The sequence below is a fragment of the Phaseolus vulgaris genome, chromosome 2 (genome assembly GCF_000499845.2).
Source record: "Phaseolus vulgaris cultivar G19833 chromosome 2, P. vulgaris v2.0, whole genome shotgun sequence".
Lineage (NCBI taxonomy): Eukaryota > Viridiplantae > Streptophyta > Magnoliopsida > Fabales > Fabaceae > Phaseolus > Phaseolus vulgaris.
Window position 1 is genome coordinate 46,834,222 of NC_023758.2, and position 17,963 is coordinate 46,852,184.

General features: G+C 30.2%; 3 protein-coding genes across 3 annotated transcripts; 1 reads left to right on the top strand and 2 right to left on the bottom strand.

Moving 5' to 3' along the window:
* The first annotated feature begins 311 nt into the window (after positions 1 to 311).
* Positions 312 to 3,962, top strand: LOC137812748 (3-oxoacyl-[acyl-carrier-protein] synthase I, chloroplastic-like). Its single transcript, XM_068614933.1, has 8 exons — positions 312 to 923; positions 1,512 to 1,870; positions 2,263 to 2,694; positions 2,793 to 2,966; positions 3,128 to 3,241; positions 3,320 to 3,421; positions 3,537 to 3,603; positions 3,686 to 3,962. The coding sequence occupies exons 1-8, from the start codon at positions 752 to 754 to the stop codon at positions 3,751 to 3,753; spliced, it is 1,488 nt and encodes a 495-aa protein (XP_068471034.1). The 5' UTR covers positions 312 to 751; the 3' UTR covers positions 3,754 to 3,962.
* Positions 3,963 to 11,151: 7,189 nt separating this feature from the next.
* On the bottom strand, positions 11,152 to 13,135 carry LOC137812749 (probable E3 ubiquitin-protein ligase RHA4A). Its single transcript, XM_068614934.1, has 3 exons — positions 12,589 to 13,135; positions 12,204 to 12,289; positions 11,152 to 11,582 (listed from the first exon to the last, which is right to left on the bottom strand). The coding sequence occupies exons 1-3, from the start codon at positions 12,817 to 12,819 to the stop codon at positions 11,336 to 11,338; spliced, it is 564 nt and encodes a 187-aa protein (XP_068471035.1). The 5' UTR covers positions 12,820 to 13,135; the 3' UTR covers positions 11,152 to 11,335.
* A 2,522-nt stretch (positions 13,136 to 15,657) lies between these two features.
* Positions 15,658 to 17,371, bottom strand: LOC137812750 (small ribosomal subunit protein bS6c). The gene is made up of 2 exons (XM_068614935.1): positions 16,868 to 17,371; positions 15,658 to 16,085 (listed from the first exon to the last, which is right to left on the bottom strand). The coding sequence occupies exons 1-2, from the start codon at positions 17,270 to 17,272 to the stop codon at positions 15,846 to 15,848; spliced, it is 645 nt and encodes a 214-aa protein (XP_068471036.1). The 5' UTR covers positions 17,273 to 17,371; the 3' UTR covers positions 15,658 to 15,845.
* Between the last annotated feature and the right edge of the window lie 592 nt (positions 17,372 to 17,963).

Genomic DNA, 17,963 nt, shown 5'->3' on the forward strand with positions numbered 1-17,963 from the left:
CATTTATTTACTTTTTATAAGATTTAATCCATAGTGTCTTCTGTGTTAATTATTTTCAGAATAACATATTTTGAATTAAAGAGAAAAGAAGTACACTAGCAAACAATTAAAAGATAAATAAGAATTAAAAGTAAGAATAATGGAAAAATATATTTACCGTTATCAAGTAAATAAATTATTTTTCTTAATTTAATGAGTTAAATAACAAAATATTATAAATTATGAGTGACACTAGCATTTGTGTTGGTAGAAGAGTTTACATGTGTTGAGAAGGAACTATATGTAGTAAGTATTGAAGTTACACTAAAAAAGAGAGAGAGAGAAGAAAGTAGTGAAGTTACCATAAAAGTGTGTTTGATTCCAAAAAGGTCTCAATTCTGAGGGTTCACCTAAACCGAAGCCGCATGAGTAGTTAGGACAACAAACATGATCCACCAACAAAAGTGCCATGAACATCACTTTTCTTTATTGAAGGTCCAATGGGGTTGTTCAGGTAGTTAAGGGATTAAAAGAGAACACAACATTTTAGAAACAATCACTGTTTTTTTCGCCAAACCCATTGTTTACATACACACACAATCAAGGACAATAGAACAATGGCGGAGTAACCAAACCAAACGTTGGACAATGCTTGTTTTGTTTTATTTTAATTTATTTTTCTATCCCTTTTGCTCTTTCTTCCCCTGACAATCCAAAGTTCCTTCCTTTACTTTAAAACTCAACATCAAGAGAGAAAGAGAGAGAGAAAGAGATGGCAAGCATTGCTGGGACATGTCCTTTAGGAGCATTGCTCAGAAACAGTGTCCCAGAAAACAATAGGAAGATGTCTGTGGTACATTACGAGGGGCTTAGATTGCCACAACGAATGCAAATTCCTTCTTCACTTGCAACCAATCCAAGCCACTACATTTCAGCTTCTTCATGTAAGATCCTTGTACTTTAATACCAACTAGTTGCTTCAATGGTTGCACTGATCTTAGTTAACATATGACATTAAAACGCCTCTCCTTGTTTCTCGGGTTTCAGTTATTGTTTGTTTGAATCGGTTTCACTTTCACTTCATGTCATGTTCTTGCAGAGGTGTGTGTTGTGTGCCATGTTAGGGCTGCCAAAAAATTAGAATCTCATGCAGATTAGATTCTCAAATGCAGATCATATATCATAAGAGTTTTTCTGTATTCTCTTTTTGTCGGATGTATCATAGGAAATCAGACTTGGAATATGCATTCCTAAAGTCACTTTGGTTATATCAAATAATCATGATTTTTCACCAGAAATTTTTACTATTCATATTCTGACATATGTATCATTTATTAGGAAAACACCCAATAATAAAGGTGGATTTTTTCATGAAATCACTTAATTTATTCTCTAAACTGAATTACCCACTTCAGAATACCTAGATCCTAATATGTGATTGGTATCGTTTTCAATATTAGGAAGTAACCTATAATTTATTTCATGTAATCAATCCTTAATTGTTAATTGAAGCTTCACACTTGCAATTGCAGCTCCAAGATGCAGGACAATCAAGGCCATGGCTTCCCCAACCGTTGCAGCACCAAATAGAGAAAAGGATCCAAAAAAGAGGGTAGTTATAACAGGAATGGGTCTTGTTTCAGTCTTTGGCAGTGACATTGATGCCTTTTACAACAAACTCCTTGAGGGAGAAAGTGGGATAAGCCTTATAGATAGGTTTGATGCGTCAAGTTTCTCTGTCCGTTTTGGAGGTCAGATACGTGATTTCTCTTCAGAAGGTTACATTGATGGCAAAAATGATCGGCGCCTTGATGATTGCTGGAGGTATTGCATTGTTGCAGGCAAGAGGGCACTCAATGATGCCAACCTTGGACAACAAGTCCTTGACACTGTAAGTCACAGAATCGTTTGAAGTTGCAATGTGTAGTTGCCAAACTAACAAGGAAAATTCTGATTGTAACTTAATTTAGTTTGTCTGCATCTTTATTGTCAGTATCACTAACCATATTAGCAATAATTGACTTTTTGTGAGGAAAAAACTTAGATGTAGCTACTCAAAAAGGCTATTTCTCTTATCAGAATTAGAGTTTCTTCATGTTAATATGCATAATAAATGTTTGCATTAAAGGATCATGCAGATTATCAAGATGAAATTTATCTAATCGAAGAACAAGACAAACTGTATATTAGTTTTGTCCTTGTTGTAATCACTACTTTTCATTAAGGCAATGATTTAATTAGGAGGATTGATAACAAGCTATAGATTAATTTTCTTTCTATCAGATGGACAAAACAAGAATAGGAGTTCTGGTGGGAACAGGAATGGGAGGTTTGACGGCTTTCTCTTCTGGTGTGCAAGCTCTTATCCAGAAGGGATATAAGAAAATTACTCCATTTTTCATTCCCTACTCCATCACCAACATGGGTTCTGCTTTGTTGGCTATAGACACAGGCCTAATGGGTCCAAATTATTCCATTTCCACTGCTTGTGCAACAGCAAATTACTGCTTTTATGCGGCTGCTAATCACATTAGAAGAGGTGAAGCAGATATAATGGTGGTTGGTGGGACTGAGGCTGCAATCATGCCTACTGGTGTTGGAGGTTTCATTGCTTGCAGGGCTTTGTCTCAGAGGAATGAAGACCCCAAGAAGGCTTCACGACCATGGGACAAAGATCGTGATGGTTTTGTAATGGGTGAAGGCTCTGGTGTGCTGGTAGAAACCTTAAACCCAACATATGGCTAAACAAGTTTTTAGTTTTAACTGACTTTTGTTCACCTAATGAAAACTTGATTCTCTATCACTGAAAAAAGATAATGGAGAGCTTGGAGAGTGCAACCAAGAGGGGAGCCACCATAGTAGCAGAATATTTGGGAGGTGCCATAACATGTGATGCTCATCACATGACTGATCCAAGATCGGATGGACTAGGAGTTTCATCTTGCATAACCAAGAGTTTAGAAGATGCTGGAGTTTCTCCCGAAGAGGTAAGGAATAGAGATTCCTTTCAAGTAATCAGTATCAAAGCTGAACTCATACATGTAACATAAAATGTTCCTTTTGAAAACAGTTCAAAGATCAGACTCTCATGTTCAACTGTTTATGTAAATTAGATGGATTCTAATTGACTAATTTCTAAAATGTATAGGTGAACTATGTGAATGCTCATGCCACATCAACATTGGCTGGTGACCTGGCTGAAGTTAATGCAATCAAAAAGGTTTTTAAGGACACATCAGAGTTGAAAATGAATGCAACTAAGGTAAGAAACTTTTGCTTTTCTGCTGTTTTTTTATACTTCAAAATATTTCATAATCATTATATGTTCTAATCATTTCAGTCAATGATTGGTCATGGTCTTGGGGCTGCTGGCGGTTTGGAAGCCATAGCAACTATCAAAGCCATAACAACTGGTTGGGTGCATCCAACCATTAACCAAGATGTAACATTCTGAACCACAAATTCATCCTATTAATCAAACCAAATATGTTGTTACACTTGTAACTTTTGTTGATTCGCACAATATCTTAATTATGAGCATCTAACTTTTTCCGCAGAACTTGGAGCCTAGTGTTACAATTGACACTGTCCCTTACGTTAAGAAACAGCATGAAGTTAATGTTGGTATGTATGAACTCTTCGATTGAATAGAGTAACAATGTAAAATTCTATGTTTCTGATCTTTAACTGTACTTGCTTTCTGCAGGTATATCCAACTCATTTGGATTCGGTGGACACAATTCAGTAGTTGTCTTTGCCCCATTCAGACCATAAGTAGAATTGAAACTCAACTTGAGTATTTCTTTTTCTTTACACTTTTTGAGAACCAGTGATTTTTGGACACTAATTCATAAGAGTTATGGACAAAGCATAGTTGTTTTATATGTATTGGAATCATAGCAGGGGATATGACTGACTAGCCATTGTCAGATTGTGGTCAAATGTGATGAACCCTGAAGCCAATAAAATGTTATTTTCAGCAATTTTAGTGTTCTTTTGCTATAATTATATTAGAAGAAAAATTCAGCTTGATTTATGTGCTTAAGGGTGTTTGTTTTTCCCTTATTTGATCTTCCATTTTGTTTTTCTTTTCTCACCAAAAGAGACCAACCTTAGGCTCTCATTACTCAACCCCATGTTTCATACTGTGCGAGTTGGAGAAACTTCTCCTGTAAACTTTTAAAAGAAAATAAAACAAAATAAGTATCTCTAAATATTTAATCTCAATCTTTTACTTATTATCTTTTTGAAATACATTGTATATAAAAAGTACTCTTCAAAATTAAATAGAATAAAAAAAATCTCACTTTAATTAAAAAAAAATATCCCAAGACTTAAATATATGTAAAAAAGCAATTAATATAAATTAAAGATTTTACTAATGAATACACTTTCAATATATTAAGTACTCTAAGAGGCTAAATGAACTTTTATTACATAGAGTAGTAGGAAAAATATAGTCTAGGCAATGTTATACAACATAATACAATCAAAAGGAAAGATGAATGAAGATCTCATGATTGATTAGAGATAAAAACATTTAATACTATACATGTGGATTTAAACCTCATTTTATGAGTAAATTTTATAAGGTTAAATTAGTTTAAAGTTCATTTTTTAACATGGCATCAGAGTCACCATTTAGAGTCTATCCTATTGAGGGTTTGTTGGACTTATTAGTCTACTTGTTATCGGACCAATCATCCATACTTTACGAACTGATTTTATAAAATTGAGTTAGACTTAATGTTCACTTCTTAGTACTTTTAAGAAGAAAAAAAAAGATAAATGTGAGCAACTCTTCAATATTTATGCCACCAACAAATCAGTCAACAAAATCAATAGAACATGTACTCTGCTTATCGATGTCACAATTTTAATGTTATGCGTTTAATCCATTACTTAATGTTATGTGCTTAATCCATTACTTAATTAAAGAAAAGTTTGTATTGGGTTTTGACAATTTTTATTAAAGAAAAATTGAATTGAGTTCGATCAAGTAAGTTATACATTTTAAATTCTTCTTTTGCAAAAAAATTATAATTTAAAAATATTTTATCTAGATACTTTAGAATCTTTTTTTAAAAATAAACTATATTATTTAATATTTAAAAATAAATAAAACAATAAATAAAATTGGATAATAACTATATATTATTGGAAAATTTTAATCGAATTGAATTGAGTTAGATCAAGTTTATTCTAATAAAAAAAAAAACTAAGTGTAACATGTTAAGTAGGATTGGGTAATGTTGTTCTACTTAATTAACACCTATATCACCAATCACCTTCCACATACCACAGTCAATAAATGATTAAAGAAAGAGTTTCTTTATTAAATATTTACTTAAATGTAGTTTTGATATTGATTAAAATTAAATTTTGGTCGTCCTTTAATTTTGTAAAATCAAGCAATTATAGTTATGATTGAAAGGGCCATCCCAAATCTGCAATGGAGGCTATTTACTAGGTTTTGACTGAGACCAAATCCATGGGCCATAATTTATAAATGTACACGTAAGCAAGACCTATTTTTGTTCTCTCATTATTGTTATTCATGATGAAGACCATACTCTTGTCCACCTCCTAAGACTAATATCATCCTACTCCTCCTCATATCTTTAGAACTAATTAATTGATTAATTAATCATTGGTAATTGGTTCTATAATTAATATTAATCATCAATATGTTAGTATTACACTTTCAAAACAATTATTATAAAAAAAATAATTAATGTGTATGATGATTTATTATTAGATGATAATATATTTGTTAGTACATAAAAATCATTTAATAACAAATAATTTAAAGACAAAAAAAAATGCTTACTCACTACAGTTACTATAATGACTAAGTTAGATATTATTTTATAAATTAAAAAATGTTTGACGTCTAAAATAATTTTTATAACAAGAAAATCATTAAATAACAATTAAATTTAAAGATAAAAAATAATTAGTCACTATATTATCTAAATTGATACTATTTTATAGACTAGAAAATTATTGGTATCTAGAATGATTTTTGTTATTAATAAAAATTTATAAATTGATATCTAAATTAGCTATTAAGGTTTTAACTACTAATATTTTAGATTTTAAATTAATTTTTAAGAGACTAACAAAGACTAATTTAAAATATAAGGTATTAAGTATTTAATTTAGAAACTATTTTATAAAATTTTATTAATAATAAAATTACTTTATATATCAATATTTTTTTTAGTTTTTAGTTTATAAAATAGTCTTTAATTTAGTCAAATATTATGGTTTCAAAAAGATTAGTTTCTATTTAATAATTTTTTTATAGTGTTCTATTATTAAAAAAAAACTTATTTATAGTGGCTAAGATTTTAGCTACTACCTACTCTAAACTTTAAATTAAAAACTAATTTAGAATCTAAAATAATTTTACTTTTAAATGTTTTTAAAAATATTATAAAAAATGCCTTTAAAAGTATAAATGTATTTTCTCATAGTAGTTAGGTGTATTAATTACAATTCGAGGCAACTACATGTATAGCTTGAACAATTTTTTTTACCAACTTTAATAATGAACCCTATTTCTTTTCTCGACCCAATAATCAAAGTAGCTAGATCCTGTATAGAATGAACATCAGTTTCGTTTAATGAGAAAAGTTTTGTTGATAGCATGAATAATATAATAATATTTTTAAATTAAAAAAATATTAATTTATTAAGATATGAAGGGTATATTTTTACTTGTAGAGCATCCTATAATTGAATTGAATGAATGTGAAAGTTATGAAAACAATTTGGTAAAGCAAGGTTATTGAGTAGTTGGATTCTGGGCATTATTCAGTTCAATGAACGTAAATGCTTTCTGTCCTTATCTGCCTACACCCAATTCTTTTATCGTTATGGACTTGTTACCCAAGTTAGGTTACCAGAATTCACCTTTTTTCAGGGAATAATAACCTAAGAATGTGGTTGCCATGCATGCATGTATATGTTGTGTCTCTTTTGGAAATCATTGACTATTTTTGAATCACAGAAACTTCATTTGAGATTGAATTGAAGTATAGCCAAAGAGATAAGATATTGTATGCTATGATGTCTATAGTTTTGGAATTTAATTGGAGGCAGTAGCAATGGCAACCCTACTCAATGGTTCCCTTGCTTTATTCCAATGCCTTTTATTCCTTTTACCCAAACCTTTCTTTTTAGAGGAATGATATATTGATGTGTTCGGTATACGACCTCTAATTGATGATATAAAAAAAAATCTCTATTTCATATAAAAATTGAAATTTTAGACAAAGAAAGAATGTTGTATACTGAAACAAGAGTGTTAATGTATTATTTTTCTTCATTTTATGATTATCAAATGTTTTATAGTTTATTTTATACCTTTTATATATACTAATATCTATTATTTTTATGGTTTGTCTTTCGTTGTTTTGTGTTTGTCTTGTTATTTATCTAGTTTTCTTGATTGTGATAACATTTTAATGTGGGATTGCCTATTTATAACTATAATTTTGGATCTCAAGACATACGAATCGATGAATATAATTCAATAAAATCCAATTATCTGATAATTAAAGTTTTCATAATGATTATCTAATAATGTTAACTAATATTTGAAATATGATACCTAATGATTGAAAAGTAAATTAGTTGAGTGTTTATTTATATATACGGTGTTCGACCTCCCGATAATACATCTATCATACTTTTCGACCTCCCAATAATACATCTATCATACTTTAGTGAAAACAACCTTTTACCCAAAATTATAAAATCCCAAGGTTTAATCATTCATTTAATGTCAGATAAAAGTGAAGATAAACCGTTTTAGTATTCTTAGACATACAAATATTAAAAAGCATAATACTTCATTAAAGATGGTGAGTGATAAACATATATTTATTCACACTCACTAGCCTTAATCATAGATTATTGGACTATAATAAAAAATAAATTCATTGTTTTAATTAATATTCTTATAATTGAGTTTATTTGGGTCTTAATTATTATTTTTGGTAATTTTGTGTTTTTAGGGTAAATGATATGAAGTTGTCTACCTTTGTGAATGAACAAAATATGCAAAAGTTTAAGTTGCTTTAAGAAGTATGGAGGGGTAGTTATTGCTTCCAAAGCCTAAAACACAGTGTTGTCTTGGTCAACAAGGAATCAAGTAGTGTTGGTTTGTGTGGACGAGTAAGAGAGCAATCGTTGAAAAGTAGAGAAGAATATGAGAAAGTTTAGAGCATTTTTATAGTTGGAGAAATGGAACATGATTTGTCAGATAATATTATCTAAATGGTTACAACTTACACTTACATGTGTGTTCTTCTAATGTTCCTTTTCAACAGTCTTGAGCATAAAGGTAGATACTGTGGGAAGATTGTTTAGTTTTGTTTGGATGTTGTGGTGATATGTTAACACCATAAACAATAGAAAACAAATATTTCATAAATGAATAAAATAATATTTTGAATTTATTTTCATTTTAAATATTATAATATTATTATAATATGATGTTAATATATGTTTTTATGTGGTGTCAAGAAAATCTTTTCCATCACAGAAATGGGAGCCGAGAAAGTTTTGTTATATCATCATAATATAAGTAAATATTAACATGCATGCATTTATTTAAAAGAAAGTTGCATTTACTTGTGCAACTGCCCTGAACTAAAGCGAGTAATAAATTTGTTTGAAAATAAAAACATACATAATTCGTTAACATGTTAAGTATAATTAATTATTGTTTCACTAATAATCGATTGTGTAAATATTTTGAATAATCATCCACCTTTTATTTTAAAATTATTTTTTTTTTCTATTTATGGTTAACAATATATTTAAAAAATTAATATATAACTCAATATATTTATACATAAAATTACTGACCTTTCAAATACAGTATGCACACATCATATATATATATATATAATCCAAGAACATATTAATCATCTTTATTATATTTATATTTTTATATTTTTTTTGTCATATCAATCTAACTCACTATAAACTTACATACCATTTTCTACTCAAAACCATTCACTTCCTCTAAATCCAACACATTCCCACTTTTCACTCTGAACCTCACCTATAGGGTTTATCATTAAAAGTTGGATTTTGAAATGAAATTCCACTTCTCATGAATTAAATTTGAATGCATGTCATTTCAAATTGTTTTATTTTTAATTTGTATAAGTCAGATGTTTATTACATAACAAATATTCAATAATCAATTTTATTATTTTTTATTTAAAATATATTTTTAATACTTTAATCGTTATCCAAAGAGCTTATAAATACATATCAATCTCACTCAAATTTCACATTTACTTACAATCATAATTTTTTTTTCTTATCGACTTGAAAATATCTCCACGTGACAATCTCATGAATCATATGTTAAAGTGATAAATCAACTACTTAAACAAATAGTCTTCCTCCATCTCAAAAAAATTGTGCTCTTTTAAGAGACATTAATTGAAAAATAACTCAGATCTAATTCAATAATTAAATAAACTTAACCTTAACTATGAGAATTGAAAAATAAATATTATCAATTTTAGTTTGAAAAAAACCTTTACCAATATTTATAAAAAAATAATGTTAAAATTGTGGTACACAAACCTTCGTCAAGTTCTTTTTAGTTAAATCAATAACAACTTAACTAAAATTGTGTTAAAGAAAAATACGAATAGAATATATATTAATTAGAAAATTTTCAAATTCTTACATTCTAACTGAAATAAAAAATTACCTTATTTTAAATAATTCAATTATTTTCATAAAATTCTAAATTTTTAATTGTTTTACCTAAATAACATATTTTATCATAAAATATTTTAAACTTTTAATAAAAATAAATTATATTATTAAAATTCCTTATCCAAACTGATGGCTAATGCTAATATCTTGATCCTAAACATAAAATAGCCATCATTTGGAAAGTGGTTTCTTGGGATGAACCTAGCCCAATTGCAAGTAGATTTCACCAATTTTCTGCAATGGATTTACTCCAAACATGTTGAAGAATTTTGATGCTTGAGCTCTGTTACTTTGATCAAAATTAAAGCCTTTAAGAGGAATCAATGTATATAGTATCAAATTCTTCACACTTATGTCTACTTTGAACAATTTTCAGTCATTAGTGATACACTGAACCAAAACAAGAGATAAGGTCTACTACTTCCAACAAATCTTTGTCCTTCCCTACAAGTAATCAACTTATGAAAGAATATGAACATTATTCTTATCCCAAATATATTCTTTTAACAAGTGGATAATTAGTGATGTTTTTTATTGTTACATAATGAAACCATTCTTTTTAATTCAAAAGAAGTTTGTGTATGATTAAAAAAACATTAGTTTTTTCAAGTCAACTTTTGTTTTCCTATTAATTGTTTCAAATAAAAAAAAGTTAAGTGCAAATTATTCCATATATTTTTTAATTTGAATATAAGAATTGTTTTAAACAATTTAAATTAAATAAATTATTTAAAATACTCTTTTACTTAAAATATCTAAAAAATATATATTAAACTATTTAACTATATGTTTTTTACTTGTATAATTTTTTTATATCAAATAAAAGTTATTAGTTTGCTAACTTTACTGATAATTACTTTTAAAACTATATATGAAATAGTTTCTGTCTAATTATTAAGATAACAATCTTCTTAGTGCATTACAACAACAATAATAAAATTATAAACACAATCATTCAAATAATCTCTTTTTAGTAAGAATTATATATACACTAAAGAGGCAAAAGAAAGGTCTGCTTTCCTTTGAATCAATCATTTGATGTTGTTCTTAGGTGCACACAACTATTACCTTATTATTATATTATTCTTCTAACTTCTTCTCAACCAAATTCAGTGAGATACTTTCCCCACTTTCTTCCTAATAATGCACATCACCATGATTGTCTAATGTACGATCATTCAGGCTCCATTCAATGATAGGGTACTATTGCACATGAATGTTGTGCTTTCAAAAATGAAAATCACTGTCCTTAAGGAATCAAAACTATTGTGGTGGACTCTTATATAAGTATAATTTGTTCAAAGTTTATCAGAGGAGTATTAACAATTCAGATAAAGAAAAGCTCATATAGTTTATTTAATGATTAAATATGTTTCTTCTTTGTTTGGAAATTAGTTTTTTTCTTAGTAAAACTTTAAATTATATGAGTATTTTTAATAAAAAAAGCTATTAAAATAAATTATTGGTTTTGAATTTACAGGACTCTTGGCTCATGAGGGCCACTTGAATCTCTTCTTTCAATTCAAAAATATGATAATCTAACTAATACACCATTTTCTTGGAAAATGGTGGTATTTGTGTAATCACCAAGTTCATCTTGTTGTTACTGAGGCATTGAGATGATGTGTGATGAAGAGGTTGAAGTTCCACCTTGGTGTGGTGGGTCTGATACAATAGTTGGGGCTGGATTAAGGAACTTGGTAGAGGGAATGATGCAACATCTACAAAGTGGACACGTGGAGTTTGATTGCAACCAGTTGCATATGCAGCTTATATGAAACACATGCTTGCAGTAAGGAATTTGTAGCAGCTCTTCCTTCAGTTCAAATTCTCCAAGGCAAACACAACATCTGTTTTTTTTCAGAAAAAAAATTAGCAACCCTTTTGCCTTCAGTTTATGAATTGATATATAGTTATTAGAATATTGGCACAATCATATATCAACACAGGACAAGATTTCAGATGCATGAGAAAGCAAAACTTGCTAAAGTGTTAATCCACCACTTGCCCAGTAGAAATTCTCAAGCAGATGCAACCAATATCTATCTATTTTTGAAATTTGTCTTTTTTACTATTTATTTGAGTTATTCGTCTAGGAATTAGATACATATATTATTCTTCACACCTTTTACTTCTTTTTTACCGAATAACTTTTATGAAAATAATGGATGTCATGAAAGGTTCTAAGAACTTTGGAAACCGAATATTGTGCTAAAAAAGACTTCAGTTTTTGAAGAACAACAATCATTTGAGTATGATTTGAAAGATGGGAAATTGAAGTATTGCAAACTAACAATTTAGCTCTAAAGCACATACCCTGTGTAATAGATAGAGATTAAAGCACATGAAGCAAATTTCAAAACATGATGAAAAAGAAACGAATAACTACCATTCAAAGATAATGCAAACAAAAAGATGAGTTAATCTTAGGCATACGAAAGACCAAGAAGAATAGACAAGAAAAGGCTTACACTGAATCTCTTGTTCCAAAATCCTCATCAAACAAAATTCTTGGAAGTTTGTCAAGAAATTGTACTGTCAGATCTAATCGGCAAGGCTGTGATATAGTGGCTATTATTAGTTTTTCAATTCAATTACTGATAATAGATGCATGATGGTCAGTGCAGAAAGCAAGCAAGCAAGCCATTCATCTAAGTTTAGCTCTTAAAATTTGAGTTTTACCTTACTCAATCCAAAAACTAGTTCTCAAAAGTAAGAAGTGTGCATCATTTATATATTTCATTGCTCTCATATGCTAATCAATGTATGATTTCAACACTAGCCATAGCATCTAAATCCATGTAGTGTGTTATGCAGTTATGAGTTCAAATCACAGAAAAAGAAAATCCTACTTACTTGTGAAGGGTAAGGATAGGTAGTTTGAGGATTAGCAGTGGTGGTAAGTATGTGGAGAGGTGGTGATGAGAGAGATGCAGCTCTCTTTTTGAGGTAGAACAAGTAAAACAAGAGAACCAGAATGATGGAAAAGAGTATGGGAATGGAGAATATGAAGGCTTGGTAAAGTTTAAGTTGAAGTTGTTGTGGATACAAATGAGGAGAGGGGGTTGGAGTTTGTGGCACATCCATCACCAATTCACCACACCCTCTCTTCTTCCCTAACACTCACAACAAACCTTCTGCCACTGCACCATATTCAATACAGATACAAAAGTGTGGAACATGTTAATAGAAATTTGTTGAATAGGAATAGACAGAGAGGGTTGAAAATGTTAAGCAATAGCTTTAGTTGAGCATGCACTAGTTGTGATATGTTGATGGAAGGGTGGTTTGCAGTTCTAAGTGAATGGGGTTTGTTTGGTTCTTTTCTTTGTTTAGGTGGGAGAGAGATGCATAAAAAATAAATATTTGTTAGAATTGGTGAATGGGGTAAGGAAGATATATACCAAAATGTTTAAAAATTGTCTTTTTATAGTCATTGATAAAGTTGAGATGTTGCATTAGCAATTTACTGATATATAATTATTATGTGTGATGTGTGTGAAGATGATAATGGCATTAGTACATATTCCATGTTTTGCAGAGGTGGAACAGGCCCATATGATCCTCCACTACTACTCAGATATGGACCCCAATGTCATCTATACTTACAAGGTGTGCTTGGTTTACCATTTCAGACCTTCAAAATGTCATTTTATACATGTTGAAGAAACATGATTTTGAAAACAATGGTTACATATTTGATAAGGAAGAAGAAAAAGAAAATATATTCTAGTCTCAAATTTTTTTTAAGATTTTTGACTGTTTTATAAGATTGGCATAGACTTAAAAGTTCACTTGTTAATATCTAATATATCATGTATGACTAGATTTTTTTTTTTAATTTCCACAGAGTCCATCTATTCTAAAATAGGGATCTATCTCATCCTATGAATGAGCATAATGCATTTTGACTATGACTATGACACAATATGTGCACTCTTGTTGGTGGAACGTGATTAATTGAAGAAATTAAGTTATTTTCTATGAGTGGGTTTAGAATCAGATCTGAATGTGAAAATCACAGCAGATTCTCTCTGTTTCAGTGGATACAAAGAACTAATGTTGCTGCTTTATCATTTTAGTCATTTGCTTTAATTATCAAAACAAAGTGCAACCACTGATGTTGGTGATTATGTATACCCAGAAGTAGCATCTTAGAGATAAATGTCTGGTTCTTGAAGTGAAAAGAAAAACTTGCAAAAACATGAGTATGACCCACTTGAAACAAATGAACTTTTAACATGACATGACATTTCTTTTCCTAGTTAACACAACATCACTACTTCATACGATAAACGTTCGGTCGCATGTAATTCAACAACGTAATCACGAGATTTAGAACCAAAAAATTATGAAAGATTAGAAAGTAATAAGCATTCTACAGAATGCAGTGCTGCAAATTCTACGATTAGGTAATAATCAAATAAAAAGGAGACTAAACAAACCAGATCTTGGCCCATAATTGTGTTAAATAATAGGGTTGTCCTTCAATAATATCATGCTATTGTTGACTTTCTATCAACAATCTCATACAATACAGCACCACATTCGCATTGTAAAGCAATGGTAACTAGTAACTCCAAAAGGTTTTTGAATAAATTTCTTTGTAAGTATTTATAACTTTTTTTATAATTTACATTTAGTTTATCAACAAGTTCAAAAATAAAAATTTAGAAAAATTAAATGAGTCCTTCTACAGATTGACTTATGCAGAAATTAATAACTTTTGAAGAAGTTTATTTAATTATTTTCTCTGTAAATTTGTGCGAACATATCCTAAAATTTGATCACATGGCTTGCTGAATCACACTACACGGTCTTGCTAAGTTATTCTTCAATTTCTCATTGTGAACACTAACACTGCTACAGTAGAGGCTGAAGTGGAAAGGCTTAGTGTGTGAATCAGAACCAAGGAGTTGTGAGTGAATTTGGTGAAGAGACCTTTAAAAAAGTATGTGGTTGATGACAATGAATACAAATGGTTTGACAGAGGGTGCACATGGAATAGAGGAGAGGGGAGGAAAGTTTATTAAATAGTATCTTAAAATCTACAATGATTCAGAGCAAAAGTGTTGGAGTTATATATTGGGTAAAAATATACAATAGTAATATAAAGAGGAAAAAAACTATAAATTTAGGATGAACTTTATAAAATTAATCTAAAAAATAAGGTTTGCACTCACTTATATATTATAAAATATTTTAATTTCTAGTCGATGTGAGACCTATTATCGATCAAAAGATAGAAAACGGTGAATAGTTTGAAGAGAATATCTTTGGTTGGTAATCTTGGATGGGTCCTGTGGTGATAGTTAGGCATGGTAATTGCAGTAAAATTATACTTTATGTAAATGGAATGTGGGGGTTGGTTATACATACGTTGTTATTCTTGTTAGGTTTTGTATGTAGGAAAACACCACTAATCCAGCACTGCCATAAATATTTTTTATTAGAAAGTGAAAACATCACTTTCAACTAAAAATATCAAAACAATTCTTTAAGTGAGTGTTCTGTGGAGTGATGCTGATGCAATAGGATGTGGAAACTAGTATGAATTTCTTTGCTCTATATGCGTGTAGCTTTTGTTGAGTTATCCTGCTTATATTGTATGTTATGTTAGTGTTGATCCTCTCATTAACAAACTAAGATTTTGTTATAGAGAAATCTTGATTTAGTGCAAGACATAGGTTTGGTGTCCCTTTGGGTTCTAAAATAGGTGTTTGAACATCATGTGATGGTTTTATCGTATCTATTTGAGGTCAAGTAAAGTATTTGAGAATTTTTCTCCAAATTCAAATGTCTAAATCTCAAACTCGAATTCTATTCCTTTGAATGGTGCTACCAATAGACTTGAATACATTTTAGTTGGTAAAAAAATTTACAGCTTAATTGTGAACAATAGCAAAACTGCATTGGGCATGGTAATTCTGCAGACTGCAAGTGATAGATAGCACCTACATGATACATCTCTCTTTTAATAAAACTCAATCATGTTACAAAATTACTTGAAACCAAATGACACTGAAAAAGGAAAAACAATAACAAATGATAAATGCAACATTACTTTTTATAAACCATCTCTTTGAAGGAGCTACCTGAGACCTGAAAAGAAACTAATATTTCCTCTTCCTAACTTTGAAACTAATTGATCGGAAAACATTATCATCCGTTAACACTGTCTCCTCGAGAGGCTTTACGGATTCAGGCTTGGTGAAGTAGGTGAACAGCAGGTAGATGCCATCCAAATAGGTATTGGTCTCCCCAGCTTTGTTTTTCTTCTTGATGGCATATGCTAAGGGAATAACTCCTCTGTTAAAAACCTCTACATACATGCCACCTCCAGCAACAAGAATCTGCAAGGAAAATCATTGGAATAGAGTAAAGGAGACGCACAACAACACACTTATCAAACCAAGGTTATCAAATTGAGATTCAAATCATGAATCATAATTCTTATCAAACCATTTTCAAACATATAAAGTGTGCAGCCACTTAATCACAAGGCTCATAAACAAAATTGTTACTTATATCTGAGTTTGTAAAACCTCTATTTAAGAAATATGGAATTGAAGCAATAAAATAGCTGAAAAAGTGCATCCAATGAAGTAGTGAAATAATCAAAATAGGATAAGTTGAGAAATGTTCCTTCAGTTCCTTTACAATAAGCTTATATGAATTTTCAATTTCTTTCTCAAGAATTGGTGAAAGAAAACTAACCAAAACGTATAGTTGAATAGTGTGATTTGTATCAACTATAGGAAATTGTCGATGGTCGTTTGAAATACTAATGGAGAACTTAAGATTCTTAACAGCTATGCATCAAAAAAGAACAATCGGTTTATTATTCAAATTGAGCCACCCTGCATTTCACCCCAATAAATAACCAAAAACAACATCATACGAATTCACTGAGCAGATACAACTGTCACTGCTGCAGTCCCCCCCAAAATGAAGTATAAATCATTGAGCACAATCACATCCGGGTGTAATTTCCCAATCATAAACAGAAACAGAGTCGCGGCACACGAAACAAAAACAAATTGCAAACCTAACTATTATACATAATAAAGTTCAATTTGATTATCTTAATGCTTATCATATGTATGCAAAACAAGTAAAAGTCACAGAATTTAACCTCCTCGTACTTCTGGGTGAGTGCAAGTCGCTCATCCTCGGTCATGTCGGGCCTTAAAACCATCATTGTCTCGTACTGTCGAAGGCCGGGTGGGCAGGGGGGCTCCTCCTTTTCCTCGACGGCCGTGAAGCCGGTTCCGCCTGGTGAATTGGGGTCGTCTTCGGAGCCAAAACCCCCTTCGAAGAAGGAATCGGAGAAATCTAGGGTTTGGGCAGTGATGGAAAACTTAGAACCGCTTCCCTTTGGGTGAAAATGGTATCTTGATTCCGCAGAGAGAAATTTGGGACCACGAGAGAATGCGGCAATGGGAGAAGATGGAAAAGTGGAAGGAAGTTTGGAAGAAGAATGAGGAACATTGAGGGAAGAAGAAGAGAGAGGAACCGAAGTGAGTGCAGAAGAAGCCATTGCTTTGCCCTGCTAAGATTAGAGGGCTTTGCAGGTGAAGCTGTTCTATCCTATGCGGATAAGGCGAACTCAGCGCACACATGCGCACTCTAGAATTTCTGTTTATAAAGCTTTTTCTTTTCTTTTCTACTAAAGCTTCATAAAAAGAACTATTTTTATTTTAAATTACTCTAGTTAAAAGTAGATTTTGAAGAATTCAGTCATGAAAATAACATATTTTCTACTTGGTGAATTTTCTGGACATCCTTTACTTGAATCCTACTCTAATTTGTCAAATTGTAAGTATTAATAATTTTAATATCTGACAAAGTTATCACTTTAACAATGGAAAATGTCATTCATTTCAGTCATTTTCTACTTCATTTCTATTGTAATTTTGCACCAACGGAGAGTTTAATGAGTAACAAATTGTGAATTAGAGATTTGTTAAGGGTTTAAAATCACGAGTAATAATTTATTGATAACTCTAATTTTTTATATAACCACATTATTCTAAATATTATTATTTTTTATATATCCTTTTTATTATTTAATTATAAATTTATCTTTGTTATATATATTTATTTTTAAACTTATTATATCAATAATTATATACCACTCTAAGAATTGTGAAACTATTATTTTCATAAAATCACTAAACAGTTGAGATTAAAAGAATTAGAATGGGAATTTACTATCTCTTTGTAATTCC

Coding starts and splice junctions, on each gene's coding strand:
- LOC137812748 (XM_068614933.1), top strand. CDS start 752: ATGGCAAGCATTGCTGGGACATGTCCTTTAGGAGCATTGCTCAGAAAC. Junction 2,967..3,127: donor CTGGAGTTTCTCCCGAAGAG/GTAAGGAATAGA, acceptor TAAAATGTATAG/GTGAACTATGTGAATGCTCA. Junction 3,604..3,685: donor ACAGCATGAAGTTAATGTTG/GTATGTATGAAC, acceptor TGCTTTCTGCAG/GTATATCCAACTCATTTGGA.
- LOC137812749 (XM_068614934.1), bottom strand. CDS start 12,819: ATGGATGTGCCACAAACTCCAACCCCCTCTCCTCATTTGTATCCACAA. Junction 12,290..12,588: donor CCTATCCTTACCCTTCACAA/GTAAGTAGGATT, acceptor ACTATATCACAG/CCTTGCCGATTAGATCTGAC. Junction 11,583..12,203: donor TTTGGAACAAGAGATTCAGT/GTAAGCCTTTTC, acceptor GAAAAAAAACAG/ATGTTGTGTTTGCCTTGGAG.
- LOC137812750 (XM_068614935.1), bottom strand. CDS start 17,272: ATGGCTTCTTCTGCACTCACTTCGGTTCCTCTCTCTTCTTCTTCCCTC. Junction 16,086..16,867: donor TCACCCAGAAGTACGAGGAG/GTTAAATTCTGT, acceptor TTTTCCTTGCAG/ATTCTTGTTGCTGGAGGTGG.